Source organism: Eptatretus burgeri, chromosome 13 (genome assembly GCF_056783735.1).
Source record: "Eptatretus burgeri isolate ZD-2024b chromosome 13, Ebu_testis_v1, whole genome shotgun sequence".
NCBI lineage: Eukaryota > Metazoa > Chordata > Myxini > Myxiniformes > Myxinidae > Eptatretus > Eptatretus burgeri.
The window spans coordinates 82,890,039-82,915,211 of NC_140973.1; the positions used below are offsets into that span (position 1 = coordinate 82,890,039).

The window sequence follows — 25,173 nt, forward strand, 5'->3', positions numbered from 1 at the left end:
CCTTTCTTGTTCCTGGAGTAATGGAGCGATGGAACAGAGAGCCAGACACCAGACCAAGCGCCACCTGAATCCGTTAAACAATTACACGTACAGACCTCTTTCCACTCACGGTAAGTCTATTCCTCTCACTTGTTCTTTCCTTTGTTTCCGGAACCTCCTGACACATCTTTCCACCTTCCTCTCCACCTCATCTGCCAATCATTTGCACCTCCCCTCTCACGCAACATGGACTCTCCCAGTTTTCTTACCTCCTCCTCCCCCTCTCTAAAGTGACTGGTTATATATATATATATATATATATATATATATATATATATATATATATATATATATATATATATATATATATATATATATATATATATTGGCTCTTACACGAGCCTCAACTTGACATACAATAAAAAATAAAAACACCACATTTTGAAATTACAGGCAAGGTTAAAGGATCTATTTGTCTATTTAACCCCCAAAATGCTTGAATAACTGATCGCTATATGGGAAATTATACCTATCAGAATCATTTAATTGACTTATTGAGAACACCTCAAGCAGCTTTGAATAACATACATGACATGGCCAAAAGTATGTGGACACCTGCTCGTCCAACATCTCATTCCAAAATCATGGCCATCAATATGGAGTTGGTACCCCCCTCCCCCCCCCCCTTTGCTGCTATAACAGTTTCCACTCTTCTGGGAAGGCTTTCCACTAGATGTTGGAACATTGCTGTGGGGATTTGTTTCCATTCAGCCACAAGAGCATTAGTGAGGTCGGGAAATGATGTTGGGCGATTCGGTCTGGCTCACAGTCAGCATTACAATTCATCCTAAAGGTGTTCGATGGGGTTGAAGTCAGGGCTCTGTGCAAACCAGTCAAGTTCTTCCACACCGATCTCTACAAACTATTTCTGTATGGACCTTGCTTTGTACACGGGGGCATTGTCATGCTGAAACAGGAAAGGGCCTTCCCCAAAGTTGGAAGCACAGAATCGTCTGGAATGTCATTCTCTGCTGTAGCATTAAGATTTCCCTTCACTGGAACGAAGGGGCCGAGCCCGAACCATGAAAAACAGCCTCAGATCATTATTCATCCTCCACCAAACTTTACAGGTGGCACGATGCATTCGGGCGGGTATCGTTCTCCTGGCATCCCCCAAGCCCAGATTCGTCCGTCAGACTGCCAGATGGTGAATCGTAATTCATCACTCCAGAGAACTCGTTTCCACTGCTCCAGAGTCCAATGACGATGAACTTTACACTACTCCAGCCAACGCTTGGAATTGCGCATGGTGATCATATGCTTGTGTGTGGCAGCTTGGCCATGGAAACCCATTTCATGATGCTCTCGACGAACAGTGCTTGTGCTGACATTGCTTCCAGAGTCAGTTTGGAACTCAGTAGTGAGTGATGCAACCGAAGACAGACGATTTTTCCACGCAATGCGCTTCAGCACTCGGCAGTCGCATTCTGTGAGCTTGTGTGGCCGACCACTTCGTGGCTGAGCTGTTGTTGCTCCTCGACGTTTCCACTTCAAAATAACAGCACTTACAGTTGACAGGGACAGGAGCAGGTCTACCAGGGCAGAAATTTGATGAACTGACTTGTTGGAAAGGTGGGATCCGATGACGGTGGAACGTTGAAAGTCACTGAGCTTTTCAGTGTGGCCCCTTCTACTGCCAATCTTTGTCGATGGAGATTGCCTGGCTGTGTGCTTGATTTTATACATCTTGTCAGTCTTGCCAGGTATTGCCAGATCAGGCCAGATCAGATCTGTGACTTGCTGCAGGTACCATGTAAACCTGGACTAACCTGTTTCATGGTCGGGTTGTTGGCAACTAAACCATCTCCCACACCAGGTTTCCTGGTGAGGAGAGTGTATGATATGGACATCCAGCCGGATTAAAAACAAAACCTGTCAAAGATTGGAGGAGCTTCTTGTGAACCAATGGCCATCCATATCGAGTGCCCAACTATGTCCGCGGACGTCCTCCTGCAGTCGGGTTACTTTTTATGAGGTTGGTGGCAGGATTTGCATTCCGGACACCGTAAAACCCTTCATTCCACAAAACATACAAAAAGCAAAAATAAATCTGAAAACCCACTCCGTGGGAGTACCTCCTGTGTGGCTGCCCCCTGCACGGCAGCTCGCCGGATGATGGGATTGGAGCAAAGCCTTCAGGACCCCCAATCTTTGATGAAAGGAGGAAAACCATGGGTTAACCTTCTTGGGTCAGATTGTGGTAGTGTGTATCAGGGTGGAGCTGAGGTGTCATCCAGTAGAGAGTGGTCTCCTTCCGTTAACCTGAGGCGGTCCCTTCGGGTGGGTGCCTGGAATGTCCTATCCATAAGAGAGTATGATCACCTGTCTCTGTTATCATCTGAGCTCAAACGTTTGGCCATCGGTATTACAGCACTCTCGAGGGTTGGATAACGGATTCCGGCGAGATCATGGTGGGTGATGTTGCCAACACACTCCACATGCTCTGACCGACCAGTGCTCCAGATTGCTCATCACTGAGAAACCACCGTGTTTGACAGTTGGCTGCAATCGCTTCAAAGAGAATTATTGACTGGGAAGTCTCCAGATCCACACGTCCACTGTCAGATAATTCAGTAAATTGGGACTCATCTGAAAAAAAATACAGTTTCCCAAAACTCCAAGGGTCTATTGGCAAACTCGTCAGTCCACTTCTTTCTCATTTGAATGTTTGCTGGTCTTAGAAGAGGTTTTCTCCGAGCTGCTTTATTATAGTAGCCGAGTTGATGAAGGTACCGCACAGCAGTTCTTGAGCTAACCTGGACCTCCTCTGCAACATCTGCTGCCTTGCAACACGGAGTTTTCTCAATGGACCACTTGACAGCTCGAAGACATCTTTCTGAGTGCCCACATCAACCAGAACGGGAAGGCGTGGATTCATTGCCTTCGCCGGTGAATTGCACAATCACTCAATTGACCATAGAAAGTGGAATGCCAAGGTTCTGAGCTATCTGATGCTGGCCGACTCCACCTTCGGAATGGCCAACAATTCCCGCTCTTTGAGAATCAGAAAGTTTGTGTGCTCCCTGGGTTTGAGGAATAGTTACTTGTCAGACAAGACCCAGGAACTTGTTTCTGTAAATAAATAGTCAAACATTAGTGCAAATTACTGAGTAAAACTGCATTATACAGATGAAATGAAGAAATTTGAGGTGTCTATTTACTTCTGTCATGTCTCTGTGGTGTATATTTCATATGTGGGTATAGGGCTTATCCCTGGATCCCTTATGAATGGTCAGGTTCCTGTTATTTAGGCTATGTGATACCTCATATGTGTTTGCTTACCAATTCTCCATTCCAAACCCAAAGCCAGAGTAAACGAGGTATCTCCAATGCCGAGTGGTTCTTCATGACTGCTTTTCCTCAGTACGGCATTTGGAAGTTTTCTCGTGATCTCATCGGTACGGCAACAGCCCTGGAATCGCTTGCCAACAAAACTGCCGATTACCTTGCTGACATAAATGCTGAAATGATTGTTTGCTATGCGAACAGTAACTCTGCAAAATCGCTTTGCTTTTGACTTGTTGCTTGCAGCGCAAGGTGGAACCTGTGCTGTCCTCGGGTCTGAATGTTGTACTTACATCCCTGACAAAGAAGAAGAAGAACTTTATTTCACCAAGTGTAATTTAAACACAAGGAGTGTGTCTTGGCGTTGGTCACAAATACGATCACAAAAAAAAATGCACACACACACACACACACACACACACACACACACACACACACACACACACACACACACACACACACACACACACACACACACACACACACACACACACACCTCAGAAAAGTCAGCCAGAATACATCAGGTGATAAAACTGATTTTAAAAATAAACTCAAGCTACACCAACAACAAACACTCAGCTTACATCACAAGCACAATAAAATGTCAAAAATTGCCAAAATTGGAATGATACAATCCCTCGTGTTCATCCTTCTCTCTCCCAACAAAAAAAAATTGTAATAAAAAGTCAGCAGAAACAGAGGACTGCTGTTTATGTGGTAATGGAGTTGGACAGGGAAATAATTGCCTGAGGGGGAAAAAAAAACTATTCCTAAAGCGATTTGTGCGACACCTGAGTGACCTCTAATTGCCTTCTAAATGGCAAAAGCTGAAACGGGACATGAGCTGGGTGTGAGGCATCAGAGACTATCCTCTGCGATCGATTCACAGTGCTATCTGTATAAATTGGAGCCAAAGAAGGCAACACACATCCAACTATCCTACCAGCAGCACGCACAACCCTCCGGAGCCGAAGCTTCTGTTGTTCGATGCAGCTGCTATACCACGTACACAGAGAAAAAGTCAAAACACTTTCCATCATGGCCCAATAAAATTGGATGAGAATCTCCCAACCACAGCCAAACTACTTTAGCTGCCACACGAAGTCGAGGCATTGCTGAGCTTTCCTAATAATGATATCCTGTGTTGTGGTCCCACTTTAAACTACCGGTAGTGGTTGTACCGAGAAGTTCAAAGCAGTCAACAATTTCAATAACTTCACCATTGATGGTAAGAGGGTCAACCGAACTTTTGTTCCAACGAAAGTCAACAACCATCTCTTTAATCTTTGCAGTATTCAACTCGAGGTTGTTGTGTTTGCACCATGACACATACCCATTTATTTCCTGGAGGTATTCTGACTCATCAGAATTAATGATAATACCCTCAATGGTCGTGTCGTCAGAAAACTTCACGAGCTGCACAGACTCATGATGAGACACCCAATCATTGGTGAAAAGGGAATGGAGAAGGGATGACAGCACGCACCCTTGTGAGGCACCAGTATTCAAGACAACAGTCTTGGACAACTTGTTTAATTTTACTGTTTCCGATTGGTTTAGGAGAAAATCCAAAATTCCAGGAGCAAATTGAGGAAGGGAGAGAAGGCCAAGGGACTGGATTTTATATTTTTTTAAAAAAGTTTCTGAGGGACAATGGCATTAAAAGCAGAACTAAAATAAATACAAGAACACGAGCATGACGAGTTGAAAATTTAAAACGCTGAAGAACAAAATTAAGAATTAAAGCAACAGCATCATCAACCAAATGATTTTCCCAATTGGCAAACAGAAGAGGGTCAAGCTTATAGGTGGTGATTGACTTGAAGTGTTTGAGAACCAAATACTCAAACACCTTCATCACCGCATGAGGTGAGAGTCACGGGTCTATAATCGATGAGCATTGTCATCTTCGATTTCTTTAAGACAGGGATAATGATAGGTTTAAAACAAAGAGGCACTGCAGACTGTTGTAAAGAACTGTTGGAAATGCAAGCAAAAGCAGAGGAGCGCTGTCGTTAACAATGCTTAAGAGTTGCAGTGGAAACACCATCAGGACCAGCTGCTTTTCTGATATTCTGTTTGCTGAAAAGATGCCAAACTTCAGCCTCATCCACAGTAAAAGGCTGAGGAAGCAGTGAATCAGCAACTGGGAAAGAAACTGGAACAGGCGCAGTATTCTGGCAATCAAAGTGGCTGAAGAACTCATTCAACTTGTCGGGAAGCTTGGGGTCTTCAATATTTGTGACACGATTCTCCTGATGAAGAGAAATGTTCCAAAGACCTCGCCAAGCAGCTCGAGCATTATTACTTTATAACTGGTTCTCCAGCTTCTGTCTATACACTAATGTTGCCCTGCGAATCTCCCTCTGCACATCATATTTAGCCTTCTTGTACAGAACTCGATCACTGCTCTTGTGTGCTGCTTCTTTAACTTTCAGCTTTGCCCTAAGACCACTTTTAAACCATGGTTTGTCATTTGCCCATGATTTGATCTTCTTGGTCGGGATGCAGAGGTCTTTGCAAAAATGAACATATGATGTGACTACATCAGTGTACTCATGCAACTGAGCACAGGCACCAGCAAAAGAGGCCCAATCAGTACTTGTTGAATGGAATCCTGGTCCCATCGTTTAACAATGCGAATCTGCGGTTTAGCTGTTTTAAGCTTCTGCCAGTAAGACAGTATCAGGTATAAATCATGGAGTGATCAGAAGAGCCGAGCGGGGCAGGGGAAACAGCATGGTAAGCATCGCTGAATGTACTATAGCACAGACCCAGCGTTTTACCCTCTCTGGTTGAACAATTCACTTGTTTATACTTTGGGAGCTCTGATTCCAATGTAGTGCGGTTAAAGTCCCCGAGATTGAAAACATGACAACCAGAGAAAGAGTTCTCAATTGAAATCACATGAGCAGCAAGCACCCTGATAGCAGTCAGAGCATATGATGTGGAGGAATGTACACATCCACTGATACAAGCAACGAAAACTCTCGAGGCATGTAAAACGGTCCGCACTTGATGGTTAGTGTTTCAATATGAGAGGTGCAAAGCATGGAGAAAACACCGGTATAATTGCACCACCTTTGGTTTATCATAAAACAGACCACCTCCCTTCGATTTACCTACACAATCAAATAAACGATCGGCTCTATAGAGTGTGTAGCCAGGCAGAGAAATAGCAGAATCGAAGATAGAAGGGTCAAGCCATGTTTCAGTGAAGCAGTTCAAGGAGCAATTCTTAAAATCCCATTTCATTTGCACCAAATAGAAATGTTGTTCGATTTTGTTCTTCAAGGAATGAACATTGGACAAAAAACATAGCAGGGAGCAGAGGGCGAAGAGAACATGTGTGAAATAAAAGCACATCGCAAGTCCGGCTGCGAAGATCAAGGAAGAGGGAGCAAAATTCCACGATTAGCACACTAATGATGGAATAACGGCCTGGCTAGCAGGAGTTTTCGGGAGTTGGGCAGCTAAAATATTGGAGTGGATTTTTGCAGGACTCGTGGTTGTAATAGTTGTGGTAATAATGATAAAATGTGGAGCAGCCTTCTTTTCTGCCTGTATTGAGAAAACCACAACTTCTGTAATGATCTCTCATTCAGCACCTGTCTATGTTGAACAGGACATCAATGAGGAAATGGATGATCTATGCAAAATTTATGTTGAAGATCTGTAGAGAAATGATACTTCAGTACCCATATTTGGGTCATTGGGCATGCCTCCCGTGACCATAATCAGACACCTTCCACAGGAAGAATGATGGTCGAAAGAGCAAATTATCATCGAATAACACTCTCGGATGTGTTGAAGATGGCTGGTTTTGCCGATGATGGGTAAGATCTCTCTTCTATGGTCAACCTAAGATGGGCACAGTTGTGTAACTGCCCTTTGCTCCCAGATTTATCTGGTAAACCGACTAATCCAAAATCTGCCCTTGAGGATGTTGAAAGCCCTGGAAACAGGTAAAATTAATCCCAAATTCCATTTCATTTAAAAACTTAGGCATTTAATATGCCACATATTGTCGTTTAAAATGACAAAAGGGGCGAATGTGACCCGTACTATTAGCTCTCTTAAATATATATATATATATATATATATATATATATATATATATATATATATATATATATATATATATTTTTAGCCATTTAAATAAGGATCATAGCCTACCTAAAAACAAAAATATTAACTTTGCCTGTCATCTTTGAGGCCATCTTGGAAAATAGACACCTAAGACATTTTTCCAGATGCCTCTGCATTTAAAATCTTTCTTTATATGTTCCTGAACATGTGTGGGAAGTTTGTTACTTGTATGAAAAAAATTCACGTAATTGTTATTCCATGCCACCTGACAAGCTCACTTTCCAAAAGAATAGGTCATTGTGCGTTAGTATCGTGGCCAAAATTGCAACTTCCTGATGACAATATTGGATGGAGAAATGGCAAATCGCCACATGTGTTCTCTGCCTATAATGGCTCTGACATTGCTGCTGATGCACCAAAAATAACGCGAATCCAAATACTCATTCTAAAGAATAGTGGAAGTTTCAGGATAGAATCAATATGCATACTTTTAATGCTCACTGGAAAGTAAAATATTACATGGATTATGTTACTAGACCAAGCAATACAAACCTCCCAGAACGACATTGAAGGATTTTGTAGATAACAGGTTTCCAGTAGAACCTGAAAAAGAAGTGTTTTTAGCAATGTCAGAACAAAGGATTAATTTAAGCGTTTTAGAGTTTTTACGACATCAAGCAATGCAAAAAGGATTCTCTACAATCAAGCTAATGAGGTTTCCCGAGGCCTTCCAGGTTTTACTTTCTCCTGGGCATCTTAGACTCATGGTAAAGCTTGTATATAATTAGGGCAAAAGGAACACGTTTGGGGTCGGTTTGTTTTTGTTCCAAATATGTCATTTCTCTCCTCTTTCCTCACCCCTTTCTTCACCAAACCCTCTTTCCTCTATCACCCAACTTCGTTCACACTCCCTTACCTTTCTGTATGTTTATTGTAAACCCGCTCCGCTTCCTTTTCTCGATTTTAGTTTTCACAATTTAGCCACTCCTCCTTAGGTCCCAAATAAATACATGGCCGTTCACATTCTAAATGAGACCAAACCCTCTGGAGCTGTGCTTTGAACTCAGCGATTGCTTGCAACATTAAGCTAACTGGATCTATCAACTGTCAAAATCAATAAAATTTAAAACACAATAGAACAGGGTGTTTAACTGAAGGCCGTATGTTTCCTAAGTTTGCTGTTGTTGTTTGCTGCTGGGACGTCACATAAAGTGACAATCAAAATAGAATCAGATATCATATAATAATGGAATATGGAATAGAACATTTTACTACTCACCATCAATCAGAGCAATGTTTAAACCATTCTCCACATTGTTCAATGCCTGGCTCATTATTCTGGAAAAAAGAAAAATTCAGAATTAAATGCAATAATTTTAATTGCAAATGTTATTTTTCAAGTCCAAGTGTGAGTATGGACTCCTTTATTTCCATTAAATTCCTCCATGGCATGTACAGGTATATATACATATTTTAATGCCTCCTCTGATGAAGTCGCCTGAGGCATTATGTTTTCAGGTTGTCCATCCGTCTGTACGTGCGCCCGTCCATGCTAATTTTCTCTGTTTTTTTTCTGGAACCGCTTATCCGATTGACACTAAATTTTCACCGTACATGCAACTACTCATGCAGAATGGTTTAATGATAATTACAGCATGATAGGTCATGTGGTGTAGCAGCCATGTTGGAAAAAAGGAAAAACTTTGAACTTCTATCTCCAAAACTGCTCCATGGGGGGAAAAAAATGAAATTTGGCACATGGCAAGTACTCCCCATGGGAAAGAAGTGTTACTTTTTGATGATGTCATCAGTATGAACATTTTTGAGGGTCATCTCAAATTTAATTAAAACCGATCTTCACGAAACTTCACCACATGGTAGAATAACACTCTCGGATGTGTTGAAGTCATAGAATCGGAGTCATAGAGTTCGTCATCAGCAAGAAGCTTATTGTTTTTGAAGTCAAAAGGTCAACAACTTTGTCAAACATCTAAAATTCTCAAGTTTCATCCGATTGGCTCGAAATTTGAACAGGATTTGCATATCAGGTCACTCAATTTTATCCACCACTTATTTTTGATCAACTTAAGTCAAAAGGTCAACATAGGCCAGATTTCTAAAATTGTCAATTTTCATCTGATTGCCTTCAAATTCGAAGAGGAGTTGCACATTTGTTCATTGAATTCAACCAATTATTTTTTGACTTCAACATAGATCAAAAGGTTAACATTGGCCAATGATCAACGACTTCGGCGAGATTTCAAAAATCCTCAGTTTTCATCCGATTGACTTGAAATTTGAAGAGGATTTATAATTTACATCACTGAATTCAACAAACAATTATTTTTGAGGTGAAATTTGTTTTATGGATTTTGGAAGTATAGTGCAATGCACAACATCTTTCTTGTTTGTTTGTTTGTTTGTCATGCTCGTCCTCCTGCAGTTCGAGGCTGATTGCATGCAGACTTGCTACATAGGATCAGCATGACCCCAATTAATGTATAGGGGTGTTTTTTTAATCTTTGCCAGTGGTCTTGGGAGGGAAAGGGGAGACACAAATTCTCTATGTGAATGTGTATCGTGTCGCACCGCCTCCAGTTCGGGGAGGATATTACAAGTTTCCACTATTTACAGAAGAGTACACCTGTTCCCACGTTTTCCAGTGCAATGTATTTTTTTGAATTATAATCAGTTGCTATGTTTTTGCTTCATGCATATAACCCAGGTTTTTTTTTTTTTTTGGCCTATACAGAGCTATCAGTTGCCTATACACCACTCATATAAAGGTACGCATCAGAAGAACATGTTGAATGCTTGGAACAAGATCGACTGAAGGGCGGGAACTCTGCTCGTTTTTTAAATAGATTCAATTGAATGAAATAATGAATTCACCTGTTAGAGTATATCTTCAGGAGAGAATCAGATTTTTTTTCATTTTGTTAGAATTTTTCATTTTACATCCTTTTATGAAAAATTCTGCAGTGCGAAACCAATACAATTTTAGTGAATCAGTCCATTGATTTATGTAGAGGTAATCATGTGTTGTCCACAATTGTCTGCCAAACAGCACGTCGTCATTCAGACAGGGATGTAAATCTGACTGTCCCATCGGCATCTAGGTTGTGGATGTTAAAGATTCATGGAGTGTTTCAATAAGCGTCAGTCAGTATCGGCCAGCACCTTGGCCAAATTTCTTGCTTGCTGTGCAATGAAGTTGGCTGTATAGTAATCAATTACTTAGTCAGTATCTTGGGGTATTTTTTTGTATACCTTGTCGAGGCTCATATGAGAGCGAACACACAATGCACAGCAAGGGGTGGGAGTGGGAAGGACAAAACATTGGGGAACAGAGACATTAGGAGTTCTGGGGAAGGGAGAGGGATGGGGCGGGGAACATGGGGACATTATAAGATGGACATTACAGGGACTTTCAGGAAAGAAAGCAGGGAATTGAAGCAGGTGGGCTTGGGTGGATTATCGGGGGTAGAAAAGATCGAGGATTTTGATGGGGGATGAAAGAGGTGGTGGTGAACAGGTGTTTTGAAGACCTGGAGGGAAGAATGGGATTGAATAGAGTGAAGGAGTTTATTCCAAAGGCGGGAAAAAAGAGGAATGAAAGAGTGAAGGTGAGCAGTGATTCGTCATTTTGGTAGTTTTACCAGAAGGGGGGTTTTGGCGGACCTTGTCTGCCCTGCGGAAATATGGTGGGGACAAACCGCAGAGAGAGCAAGGGGGAGGGCGAGGCTGGAGAGGAGATGGTAGAAGACAGAAAGACCACCGACCAGCCAGCGGTGAGAGAGTGAGAGGCCCAAAGATTCAGCCTCATCGCGGGAGATGCCAATGACCCAAAATGCCTTGGTTTCCACATCGTGAAGCCGAGAAAGGTGAGAAGAGTAGGGTGAATATACTGATTCTGGCTCACTTTTCCCCATGTAAGTGAATGGGGGATTTTCAGCGATTCATATTTTTTTTCCCCCTAAAAATAAACCCACTTTGTATCCCAAGGTATATTTATTTGTCTCCCCTTTTAACCTAGGGGCACTCTATTCAAATAACCAATGCAATAAGATAAAGATTTGTTCAAGTAGTTAAGTAGTAATGTGATTTGTTAAAGGTGATTCTAAAGAAATATCTGAAACATGTTAGCCCAGTGACACTCTTTTTCAAATAACCGATGCATATTGTTTAGCTCACTCATTGAACCTAAAAAGATTTGTTCATTCTCAAATTCCTTCAATAGTTTAATTTTCTTTGCACAATAATCCCCATCTAAAATATTAAAAAATAAAACATTTGAATCTTTATATTTTTTAAGATACCTTTTTGTGCCATTACGAAATGATAAACTTCTCTTAATGCTCTCGTCTGACTACCTCCTGAACCTCAGATTATTATTTGCATAAGCCACGCCCACTTTTCATAAGCCCCGCCCACTTTTCATTAACCCGCCCACTTTTCACGAGGTATTTTCGTAAGCCACGCCCACTTTTCCTAAGCCTCGCCCGCCCACTTTTACAAAAGCCCCGCCCACTTTTCATGAGGTATTTTTCATAAGCCACGCCCGCTTCCCTAAGCCCCGCCCACTTTTACTAAGCCCCACCTACTCTTATATCATTTCCAGTTAATCTCTGACTCACAAATAATTGACTAGAAAATTCTAGAAGGTTATGTTTTTGAAAAATTTCCCAATGAAGGCTTGTCTGGGCTTGCCCAGGCAATTTCCAAACAATCCTCCATTTTGAAAAGGAAACCATCGCAACCAGTCTTTCTGTATAAAAGCTTGAAACCCAGACTCCATTTTAAACATTTTTTTACTGACAATGGAGTGTCTGTATCCTGGTGTTGGCGCAGTGGTTAGGGCAGCGGCTTGGGATCCAAGAGGTCCTGAGTTCAAGCCCCGTTGGGCCACTGAATTAATACACCAGGGGGTTGACTCAGCCTGTCATCCTTCCGAGGTCGGCGAAGTGAGTACCAGTGTACTGGGCCGGTGTATACCCCGGTTAAAATAGGTGTACCATATCCCTGTGTCGTAAGAGGCGACCAGGGTTGTGTCAGGAAGGGCATCCGACGTAAAAAAAAAACATGCCAAATCACAATGCGGATCATTTGGATGATCCGCTGTGGCGACCCCTAACGGGAGCAGCCGAAAGAAGAAGAAGAAGAAGAAGAAGAAGAGGAGTGCTGGTATGACTTTGAGGTTCCTTGGAGTTCTACTACTTGTATGGAACTAAACCTTCAAGTTGATGAACTGGATTCAAACCTCTTATCTGTTGAGGTAAGATTTTATTTTCCTATTTACAGAGTTTGATTGAAGCATAGACTCATTTAATAATTAAATCACTTAATTAATTCATTATTATTTTCTCTCACAGGAAATTGCATCTGAAATACGAAATGAAAATACTGCTTTTGCCACAACTTTGGACGAAATTGTCGGTTTAGTTGAAGACCTTGTGAGCAACCAAGACCCACATTACGAGCTCGACCTTGATGACCCAACCAAAGAGTTATACCTTGAAGATCAGCAAAATCCTGGAAAAGAGTTTTACAGCAATAGTACTCATTGTGAGTTATCAAGACAATACCCACTGAACGAGTTATACCTTGATGAGCCAGAATGCAAGTTTTACCTTGAAGACTCACAAATTTTGAAAAAAAATCAGTAAATGAGTTCTGCCTTGATGGTTTAAATAACTACCTTGGAGACTCAGGAAAAGGGTTCTGCAAAGATTGTTCTAAATATGGAACCTACCTTGGAGACTCACAAATTTCAGACATTTTGAAAAATGGAGATTTCCTTGATGATCCACAGTTATATTATGTGAGATCTATCACTAAAACCCATAAAAATTGGAAAAATGGAGTTTCCCTTGATGATCCACAGTTATACTATGTGAGATCTATCACCGAAACCCACAATATTTCTGGAAATTGTGGTTCTACCTTGGAGTCTTGGATAGATGGTTATATTTTTGGAGACTTGAAATGTGGGTTCTGGCTTGATAACTCACAATGTGATACGTATCTTGGAAACTCAACAGGAATGTGGTTATACCTTGAAGACTTGGAAAGTTGGGTTTATTTTGGAGACTTCAAATGTGGTTTCTACACTCTTTGGGATCTAAACCTATTGATGTAGTTCTTTGTTGGATGGTGCTTGATGAGAGCAATATCAAGAAAGTTCTGGGAAGAAAGTGCAGGAAAGTTCTTACTCCCCCTTTCTACTTCATCAAACCTGAAAGCCTTAAAAGACAGAATTGGAAGAAGAGAAAAAAACATAAAAAAAATATATTGTTCGTTCTGGGAAGAAAGTGCAGGAAGGTTCTTACTCTACCTTTCTACTTCATCAAACCTGAAAGTCTTAAAAGACAGAATTGGAAGAAGAGAAAAAAAAAAACATAAAAATATATTGTTGAAATACATATTGAAAAAAAAAGACTGTGTTGGGCAAGGGTTGGGGTTGAGATTTTGAATGTGAGGGTTGGGGTGGGGGTTGAGATTTTGAATGTGAGGATCTGGGGTGAGGGATGGGGTGGGGGTTGAGATTTTGAATGTGAGGGTTGGGGTTGAGATTTTGAATGTGAGGGTTGGGACACACACACACACACCAACAAACAAAAGTTAAGCCTTGACTATTCAGTTGAGGATTTGTGTTTTGGGTTCACAGATCTAAGAACGTCCCCCATTGCACACACACCAACAAACAAAGGTTAAGCCTTGACTATTCAGTTAATGATTCTGTGTTTTGGGTTCACAGATCTAAGAATGTCCCCCTTGACACACATTATATATGGCAGATTCCACCTGCTATGTCCCCAAGCCTGGTGTTGGCGCAGTGGTTAGGGCAGCAGCTTGGGATCCAAAAGGTCCTGAGTTCAAGCCCCGTTGGGCCACTGAATTAATGCACCAGGGGGTTGACTCAGCCTGTCATCCTTCCGAGGTCGGCGAAATGAGTACCGGTATACTGGGCTGGTGTATACCCCGGTTAAAATAGGTGTACCATATCCCTGTGTCGTAAGAGGCGACCAGGGTTGCGTCAGGAAGGGCATCCGGCATAAAACATGTGCCAAATCACTATGCGGATTATACAGATGATCCGATGATCCGCTGTGGTGACCCCCAACGGGAGCAGCCGAAAGAAGAAGAAGAAGAAGATGTCCCCCTTGACACACATTATATATGGCAGATGCCACCTGCTATACACCTCGGACTTGGCCCTCGAGTGTCCACAACGGTGTATTGTAGGAGGGAGTGAAGGACCAACCCATTGCTCCCATGGGTATTATCTGCATCGTTTTGTCTTTTGTAATTCCTGTGAATAAAATGAACCTAAAATCTCTTCCCCTTCTAAATCATATATCTTATAAGTCCAAGGAACCGTATCTATTACATAAACAATTTTAAAAAGTTCATTTGTCCATCACTTTGCATAACCTTTTTCAAAATGAGATTTCCATCTATATATTCTTACGATATCACCAACTTTGAACTTTGGTTTTCTGACATTAATCTCTTTTTAATATTCTAATTTTGTAAATGTTTCTGATGGTTTCATATTCGTTGACGTGTGAATCATGTCATTATACTTATCCACAATATCCTGAATAAAAGATGACCATTGTTGAAAACCAAGTTGTGTTAATTTTTTTATATAGTCTCTCTTTTAAGGTACGATTAAAGCGTTCAATAACAACGGCTTTTCCTTCAGTAAAGGTACTGTATAATGTAACGCTGTTATTTTTTAGAAAATTCATAAATGTCTTGTTATAAAACCCTCATCAGTCCATCCATCCATCCACCCTCATCAGTCCACATTTTTTTTAGGTTTTCTCTTACTTTTATTAAATACCTGTTGAAAGGCTAGCATAAGAGTATTGCCTGTTTTGTTTTTTAAAGGGACAACCCACGCGTATCTACTCCTCAAATCAATAACGGTTAAAGCATACTTGTACCCCTTATCATTATTGAGTTCAATCAAATCAGCAGACCAGATATAGTCAACTTCCTTGGAATAAACCTTCCTTCTATGAAACTTTGTGATTATTGGTTTATGTAATTCATCAGCTAATTGCTCTTCAGTCTTAATGACATCATTAGAGCCTATAAGTTTTTTTTTAATTTCCAAGTCCAAGTTTCAATTTAGCACTGATCATCTTCTTCACGATGAACCGATCAACTTTTTCTCTCAAGGTTGGATTTTGTGTCAGACACAAATTATACAACTTTTCTCTATCAACTTCATGTTTTTCTTCCAAAGTTGTGGTATTCCCATAATCAATATTGTGTCTCATGCACACTTCATCAACCCTATTGATGGGCTTACTCCATGATTTAGGATTGTCTGCCTCATCTAATCTTTTATCCAAGTTTGTGCCTGGAGCACAGAAAGAATATCATGGTAGATGTAATTCCATTGGTATTCCAGTAGTTGTAAATTTACTTCCTGATAAAAACTTTTGTATATCTCCTCCACGCTTGTGTTTGGAGATAAATTGACACTTTTTTGAATCACACACCGAACATGTACCTTTTTTATAACCCTATTATTTTTACTTTTAAAATATGAGGTATTTTTAGTATTAGTTTTCTATTTACATTTGAGACAATAACTCATTTATTTATGAGAAAAATTCCTACAGAGTGCAAAAACCTTTTTAGTTTCCAACATGCACATTTGAATCTTAATTTTTAAAACATAAAGAATCCTTAGAAACGTCTTTACTCTCTCCTGCATTTATTTAAGAAAAAAATGAAAAAATTTAATCAAAGTCAATATCTTGTCCTTGAAAACGATGCCAATAGTATTGTCAAAAATATTGCAAATAGACTTGTCAATTCTTTGTTTTCCTCCTCGGTACGTTGAGATTCATTTATCTTCTGTAATACCTCCAATCTTTTTTTAATCTCACTGGTTTCCATATTTTCATATTTATTCATTCTCGCTCTTTCCTCCCTCTCCTCCCTCTCTCTCTTCTCCCTCTCCTCCTTCTCTCTCTTCTCTCTCTCCTCCTTCTCTCTCTTTCCTCTTTCTCTCTCTTCTCCCTCTGTGAAGATGTGGATTTTTTAAACCCACCTTGTTGTGATCATTGTCCTCCTGAAGGATTCTAACTGGCCGATTGTGGAATCCTATTTGACTTCAGGCAGAGTTTAACCTTTGTCCGATTTGGTTATAAAATCCTACATAAAACCCTATTGACACTGATAAAAGTGATGTCCACACAAGTCCTTCCTTGTGAGACAATTTATTTTCTAATTATCCACCATACACTTCTCACCCTCGTACAATGAACTTAAGAATCCTCATTGATTGCAATATTATTTGGTTCTATTTCATTTATTCTCACTTTAGTTAACAGTTAGACCAACCCGATTCAATTCACTTCTACATTACATCAGAGAGTTTTATTCTAACTTGGTACTTGGTCAGTTCCAACGAGTACAAGCCACTGAGATACTATACTTCCTCATGTACTTGCACTGAAACAATTTTACATTTCAAAGCAGTTTATACTTTCATGAGAGAGTGGTGGGGGCTATTCAACCCAGACTGCAGACGTGTCCTTTATAGGAGAAGCCACTTCGTACATTTCTAGGCAAAGGTTCGTTTGTTAACAGCTCGGTCACTCTGCTCCAGAACAACACATTTCTTAACATTTATGGCAAAAGTCTTTTGGCCAGAAAGGACAGCCAATTCAACTTGTAGCATAAAAGTTACATTTCTAAAACTCCATTTGTTACAATTTAGAATACATTAATATAAATTTTTCCCCCACACTCCCCCGTTTTTTTTTTTTAAGGAAAATTTGAATAATTTTTCTTACACATGATTACAATGTCCCGTTCCTGAAGGAGAAAGATTTCCTCTTTCTCTTTCCTCTCTTTTCCTCTCTTTCCTCCCTCTCCTCCTTCTCTCTCTTCTCCTTTTCCTCCTCTTATCTCTCTTCAACTCCTTCCTCGTCCATTCCTATCCCTGAATTGCTTACACCCCATAGAATATCATACATATATTCATCGGGATTTCTTGTTATTCCTGTATCCAAAATATTTTTTTTTACAACAGGAAACCAATAAAATTTATTTTGAATTTCTAAAAGAGCCTTACCTTTTCTTAACTTTATAATATTTTCATTATTTAACATTTTAATTAAATCCAAAGTTGTTGGTTTATCAACATCAGCATTATGCCAATCTTTTATTGAAAATACCTCATTCTTATGTTGTAGAACATATTTATTAAAATACCGAATACCCTTTTCTTGAAGGTATGCTTGGACACAGAAATGATAATTTTCTTGAAGTCTCCTTGCTGTCATTTATGTATTAGAAAAATATGTCAGAATAATATTATGACACGAAACACCTCCCCATCTTCCCAGAGTTAAATCATTTTGTATTTCCTTACTTATTATATATAATCCCGTTTTTCTGTTTTCATGATATAAACTAGGGCAAAACCATTATTATATTTACCCTTATTAAATTCTTTTATTTGTTGTTTACTAATCGTGCTTCCACAAAACTCATTCTCCATACCAAGTGGATAATATTCTTCCTTACGAGACTGATTTAATTGTTCCAGGACTTCTTGGTCAATTTTAAATGGCCAATTATACCCTAAATCATTCTTATCATACCCCCATTGTTCTATTCTCATACAAAAGATACGCCCTTCTTTATAAATATTTATTTTAATTCGAACTGTGAATTCTGTATGACCTGGAGATAAAATCAACACTTCTGTATTTTTGGAATACACGGCCGTTTTATTTAAGGATATATATTGTGATAAATCGCTTAATCTCACCAAGTCATTCACGTCAGTCGGGCTTGGATAATTTTTTAATTTATAAGCATTTTTCATATTAATATTTTTGGTTATACTATATTTATGTCGTTCACCCTGTGCCTTTGTGTAATAATTTGATAAATCAATATCCAGTTCTTTGGATACACCAAAGATAGAACCATCTTCACCAACATAAGTCATTTATATTAGATTAAAAATAATGTCATAAAAATTTTTTCTTTTTGTTGAGTTGAAATAACACATGGAGACATAATTGACCACAGCACTTGGAATTTAATTATTGGACTTGAAATGTTTGATAAACACCATTCTGTAAAAACTTTATGACTTCAAAAGGTGGTGGAAGACCAAAACTATCAAAATAATATTTGTCTTGACTATTAAAAACACAAACCCATTGAGAATCGTTCCCATTATTATCTTCTAAGTTCATAATAATATTCTTTGTACATTTAGGCACGTTTGTTAATTCATATCTCATACAAATAACCACAATATGAATTTTTAATTTCTTACAATATTTGACAAGTTGTAAATTTGATGTTGTATTCTTTCCAAATTCTTTAAACCACTCATCAATGCTCATTTATTTATGAGAAAGATATAATCCTTTACCCCTTTTCAATAATTTTATACCTGCTTGTGCGATAGAAGAAAGCATATCTCCAACTAACAATCTTGCTTTATCAGGCAGACTTTCAAGTTTTTCAGCAATATCTACAATTGCACCACTTCCACTAATTTGTTTCTCCAACTCTTTGTTATGTCTTTCCAATTCTTTTTGAGCCCGGAGTTGAGCCTTCCTTTCGTTGGCAGTTTTCACCGCTGTTGAAATGCCACCCGTCAATGCTCCAACCGCACTTCAACCAGCAAATAAAGGAATTAGAAATGGGAGAAATCCTCCACTCGTCTCTCTTATTGAATATTTTTTCAACATTGGTTTTGTCATTTTAATTTTAAGTGAGCCAGTATCGTTCAAGATTTTAAGCTGTTCTCTTGTGAGCAAAACATCAATTCATACTGCTCCTTTTCTCTGAATTGTATTAATGTTAATCGTACAAGGCTTTTGATTTTGAACACAAGATGAGAGTTTATGAAGATTGATTTGATTAACATATACCCCAGTTGGTACTTTGCCACTCATTTATTGAACAAAAATTATGTGAGACTAATAATAACACCATTATCTGTATTAATCTGCAATTCTGTTTCTTCCAAAAGAAAACAATATGTATCAACTTCTTCACTTTCTCCTATTTCAATGTATAGGGAAGTATCCACTCAATTCCACTTTATAGTTTCCTTTTGAGCACTCAGGTCAAACGCATCAATTGTATACAAACTTTGAAATGCTGTCATCTCAAAAATAGGTTCATTATTTCCATGACTTTCACACACCTTTTGGTAAGACTTGTATGCTTCAGCAAAATCATTTTTTCCCAATTAATCTCCAATCTATCTCGTGGATAAAATGTTCCATCTAGAGAAACATGAAGTTGTTTCGCCTTTGCTTTATCACTCAATGCATTATTCTTATCAGTTGCAGTATCACCATCTGGTTTTTTTAAAAATGATCCACAGATATCGTGGCTTCCCTTCCACAACACCCAAATTCCACGTGTAAGTGGTTTGGTTTAGTTTAACGTGTTGACATCTTCTTTTGAGGTATGATACACTGAGTGGTTTCTTTGAGTTGAGTCTTCTGTTCAACATCTCTTCTGTTTTAAGATTAGTAGTATATTCACTAATATACCAACTCATTTCATCAATTACAAATTTATTCTGATCACCAAAAGCACGAGCAACACCATAAAGTAATCTATTTTCATTATCATTCCTTTGTAGTTAAAATATAATTCTAAAACCCTACAGAACTTTATCATGATCACAAAATCCAAATATACCTTTAAGAGGAACTGCCACAGAAAACTATTTACTGCTTTTGTATCATCATTTTGTATCATATCAAGATAATCTATACATTCCTTTCTTTTGAGTATATCCAGGGTCTGTGTTTGTTCCCGTTTACATATCAGAAATAAAACCTTCGACAGCCCCCCTTTCCCATTCTATCACTGAATGAATATAGTGTAAATTTCATCATTTCAGATACAGCAGAGACATAATCAACCGCTTCAAATTATTGTGTTCCAATGTACAAACAAACACTATCAAACATTTTCCAGAAGAAATCATTTACGAGTGTAGCGTTTATGTTATTCCCAGCTTTAGTGAATTTAAATTTACACAACAAGAAACTTTCGGATAGATTCAAATAACTTTGTTGATTATTTATTTCAAAACTTTTTGTACCATTTGCATTCCAGTCTGTTCCAGTTATTGCATTGACTTTGAAGTAGTCTTCTTTTTTCGTGGAGTTTGAGATGACAATAGTATCATTCAAATCATAGATACTATCAATTGCTTCCATACTTGTATTTATTTTGGAAAAAAGATGTTAAAACTTTTGAAACCCTGACCCAAGTATTTGAATTATTTTCTGTCGTTCTTGGGGAGACAACTGAGTTTTGCCTTTCTTAATTTATTTTATTGCTTGTAATTTATGAGATTCCTTTTGGGCATCTTTTATACTCTTTACAGCACCTGCTTCATTTCCCACAGCAGAAGCAGTTGAACCAATTTGGTCTTTATGTTTAAGAATAGTTGAACCGATACCCATTAGATTATCAATTATCCCATCTCCTCTAAATTGATGTCCGACACCCCTTTGTCTCTTAGGTTTATAGTATCCTCTACCAAGATAATACCTTCACCCTTGTAGTATGGGGAAAGGAACATCCCATCTCCTGTAATTATTTTATATTTTCCCAACTCGTGTTTCCTCACAATAACCATCGTAGTTATTTATTGGAAAACTTCACGTAGGTGAATTCTGATGGATATGACTTCTCCGTGAAAAGAAATCATACGATTATCTTGGTCGGTTATCCCAAAATTTACTCTGTGTATGGTTTTTCCTGACACAGGGACATAAACCAAATTTTTGGGTTCCATATTGAATTTATAACCAATTGGGGTTGAGTATGCGCCGAATGAAAATATTGTATTTGTTTTTATTCCATCATTATAAGCACCATCAATCAAATCACAGTGAATTAATACCGAATATATTCCTGAGGATATTTGAATGACATTATCACTGTAAAACGTCCCATTAGTTTCAATCTTTTTTGAGGAGAAACCCAATAACTCTCGAAATGAATTATCAATTGTGAAATCAACCTTGAAGTTATTTTTAAGTTTAATCGTTGATTTTGAAGTATGTTTTTGAATATCTATAACAATATTTTTTGGTTCATCACCCTGTCCTTTCATAAGACGAACAATTTCCGAAGATATTTGAGAAATCTCATATGTTCCGGGTGAGACTGTTATTGTTTTGTATCCACTTCCCGGATTATAAGTAAACTTGTCATTTTCTCAGTTATATTAAATAAGGTATTATAAGTTTCCATGGACAATAAAGATGCCTCATATTCTTTTGTTTGGTCAAGTTGTAGTGGGTATGGGAATGAAGATGTGTGGTCGCTTGTTGTGAAATTAAAACTCAGGATTGTGCTTCTCATCTTATTTAATGAGATAAAATTTCTTTATATTGATATTTATTAATTATTTTCATGTTCATCAACTGGTCTAAAATGGCTGCTGCTTCATTAAAACAATTATTATTTCCAGCCTTCTTACGACCTAACAACAATAACAGTCTATCAACTAATTGCGATGCGTCATTTGGAAGAATTGCGATGGGTCATTTGGAAGTAAACTAACACCTGAACCAAGGATACTTAAAGCCTGAATAATGTGTTTCTCCTTCTCATTCTTGCCACGTTTACCAGAAAGACTAACCTGAAAATTAACAGAGTTCAGCAGATCAATATATACTCTATCATCATTATTTTTCCTATCCAATGGTTTATCAAAATACTTTGATTCACCCCTTACAGTTGAACCTTGTCTTCCATCTTTTGTGAGAAGAAACATTAATCTCAGAGTTAGTTTAATAGGGGGTTGAGCAGAACCCAAGAACTTTAATTCATCATTAAATATCAATACCTTTTCTTGAACAAGATTTATATTGCTGTTTGTTCTGTTGGAATGAGTCCTGCTTTGGTTTTGAATCCGCTGAATATTCATTGTTTTGAAGAGCATTCACAATATAATCAGGGGGGTGATTAATCTCTTCGAGTTGTTGAAATAATCCTTCATCATCATATTCTAATTCTCCGATATGCACGAATTCTTCCTCCGTCATTTGACTGAAATCTTTTATCATTTGAAGTTTTTTGGGAGTATATTCTATTGTGGGAACTGTGAAAACATCTAGAATTTTTTCTTTGGAAGTTTTTTAAAGTGGTTTAAAAAATTTCTCTTGTTTTCTTTCAAATGCTTCTTCACCCATTAGTTTCTGTCTGCGTTTCTTCTTTATGTCTTCCTGTTGTTTTACAACTTTTGAAACCAACTCTTGATGTTCCTTAAATCTTCTTGCTCTTTCTTTTGCATCCATTTATTTATTGGAAAATATCATTTAATATCTCATCTTGTTTCACAACAATATATTTATATTTTTTCAGTCGTATGCTTCATGTAATCCCCAAATTCCTTTTTACTACATAATGTAGAACAATTATCTCTCCAAAAATTGTTTATATCGATTGAATTTAACTTGAATAAAATAAAAGTATTAGCATTGTTTCTGATGGAACGACGAGGAAGTTAAAAGTACGATTGACCACGATAAATACAATTACAAGAAGAATGTCTCCCTCTTGTGTCGTAGCTGTCCATTACCGTTTGGTTTCTCTCATTAACACAATCATCAAAGATAACGACGTTCTTTTTTGATTTATCCAAATCTTGGGGAGACAGTATATCATCCGTATTATCACTTGGAATACAAGTTATCGGTTTTGATTTCTTTTCACATCTCTGTTTATCACAAAATAGTTGTATTATATCTTCAATGTTATAATCATCTAGGTTTTTTTGAAGTTAAAATAAACCGATTATATCTTCTTTTTGAAGACCAGTATTAAAACCTTGTGAGAGTAGTTGTACTCTGGTTGAAAACTCGACTTTGTTAAAATTATTAAATTATCATAATCTAAAACGTTTGGAGTCAGGATCATCTTCAAAAGTAAGCAGGTTTTTCCGCATCTGCTTGAACCAACTATGAGACATCTTTATGAATTTGGGAGATTTTTATGGTTGTTAAAATTTATCTTATTTTCCCAAATGGGTAAAAAATCATTCATTTATAGATTTGGAAAACAGGTTGTTTCATGTATTATTGGCTTTTTTAGAAACTCTATATTTTATCCTAAGTTCAGGTTTAATTTCAAGATAATCCATTATTTTATTTATACAATATCTTGTGTTGATATTTCCCTGAAAATCACAATCGTGAATAATATAAAACAACAATCCTTTGAACATTTCTCTAATACATTCAGTTTCTTTTCTTGTAAGGAAAGGTGTCTTATCACCCTCATACTTTACATTCATTTCTCAAATGAATCTTGTAAAGTAATTCACTTTTTGGTGTAAATCTAAAAGAATTCTTTTCCTTTTTATATTTTTTATTATCATTAATTGGATGATAATCACAGAATATACATTGTTTATCGGCTTTTGACTCTGTGTTTAATCCCACTCTATCACATGCAGGACAATTCTCAAATTTGTCATATGGAGAATCAGGGAAGTCTAGCATATTTTTGAAGTAAAACTTTACTTAAACTAAAGTTCATCTTCAGAATCATCTATACTTTCATACGTTTGAACACAAACTCTCATGATCTTCAAAATCTTCAGTTGAACATTGACTCATATTTAATTAGTAGAAACAACATTACCATTGATATCTTATATACTTTTTTTCATTACCAGATTCAACTACAACATTTTTTATATTAAAGGTAATTTTAAAATGATCCTTAACTGCTATTGAACAAAATGTCATTTCACCTGATATATTAACATCCTTTTTTTCATCAGGATTTACATCTTTAGGGTTGTTGAAAAAAATACAAATTTCTCCTTGCATATTACAGATGGTCTTATCGTTTCTTTCTCAAGCTTCATCCATAAAGTTTTTAGTTTTTTGATACTTTTCTTGTTTCATTGCTTTTTCTAGTTTTGAATATATTACCAGGAGAGGAGAAACTTTTGTTCGAGATACGTTAATTGATGTTCTTCCAGGTATATAAAAGCCCTTCCACTGAAGGAAATTGAAGAACTCATCTTCTCCACCATAATTTTTTTTATCCAATAGTTGTTATATTTATCTTTGTTCAATTTTACATCCTTGACATATTTCTCAGTATCTTTAACAAATGAAGGGATTGATTGAAACTTGTCTTTTGTGTCTTGAAACATTGTATTTATTAAGTGAAAAAAGTTGGAGGATAAAATGGTTTTAAGCACAGATTCACCTTTAAATTAAACGAAATTTTCATCAAGAAAATTTTATTTTAAGTAAAGTTTTATTATATAAATATGGTGAATACAATGTACTGCGATGTTAGTAATCACGAATATAAACATTATAAAAAAACACCTTCGAAACAATAAACACACATTTAATCTATTTCATCAAATATCTCCTCTTGAGTTGGAAAGAAAACATTGTGATATCTGCTCAAAGGATTTTTTTTTTTTTTTTTTGTATACCTTGGTCGAGGCTCGTATAAGAGCAAACACACAACTCACAGCAAGGAGGCATGAGACAAGAGGGGCGGGAGTGGAAGGGACAAAACAGTGGGGAACAGACACATTAGGTGAACTGTGGAAGGGAGAGGGATGGGGATGGGACGGGGAACATGGCGAAGAGAAGATGGACATTTCAGGGACTTTCAGGAAGGAAAGCAGGAGAAATGAAGGAAGTGGGCTTGGGTGGATTATCGGGGGTAGAAAAGATCGAGGATTTGGATGGG

The 25,173-nt window shown here is 37.8% G+C and overlaps 1 protein-coding gene across 2 annotated transcripts in view; it reads right to left on the reverse strand.

Annotated features, from left to right (window-relative positions):
- Positions 1 to 25,173, reverse strand: part of LOC147014921 (protein FAM3C-like) — a 69,008-nt gene that overhangs the window by 15,129 nt on the left and 28,706 nt on the right. For both annotated transcript variants that reach the window (XR_015050947.1, XM_085853392.1), the window contains exons 5-6: positions 8,693 to 8,751; positions 7,966 to 8,016 (exon numbers count right to left, since the gene is read on the reverse strand). Coding sequence is in view for 1 of the 2 variants with exons in the window: in XM_085853392.1 (XP_085709518.1) it covers positions 7,966 to 8,016; positions 8,693 to 8,751 (110 nt within the window). In the remaining variant the exon portion in view is untranslated. The remainder of the gene's footprint in view (positions 1 to 7,965; positions 8,017 to 8,692; positions 8,752 to 25,173) is intronic.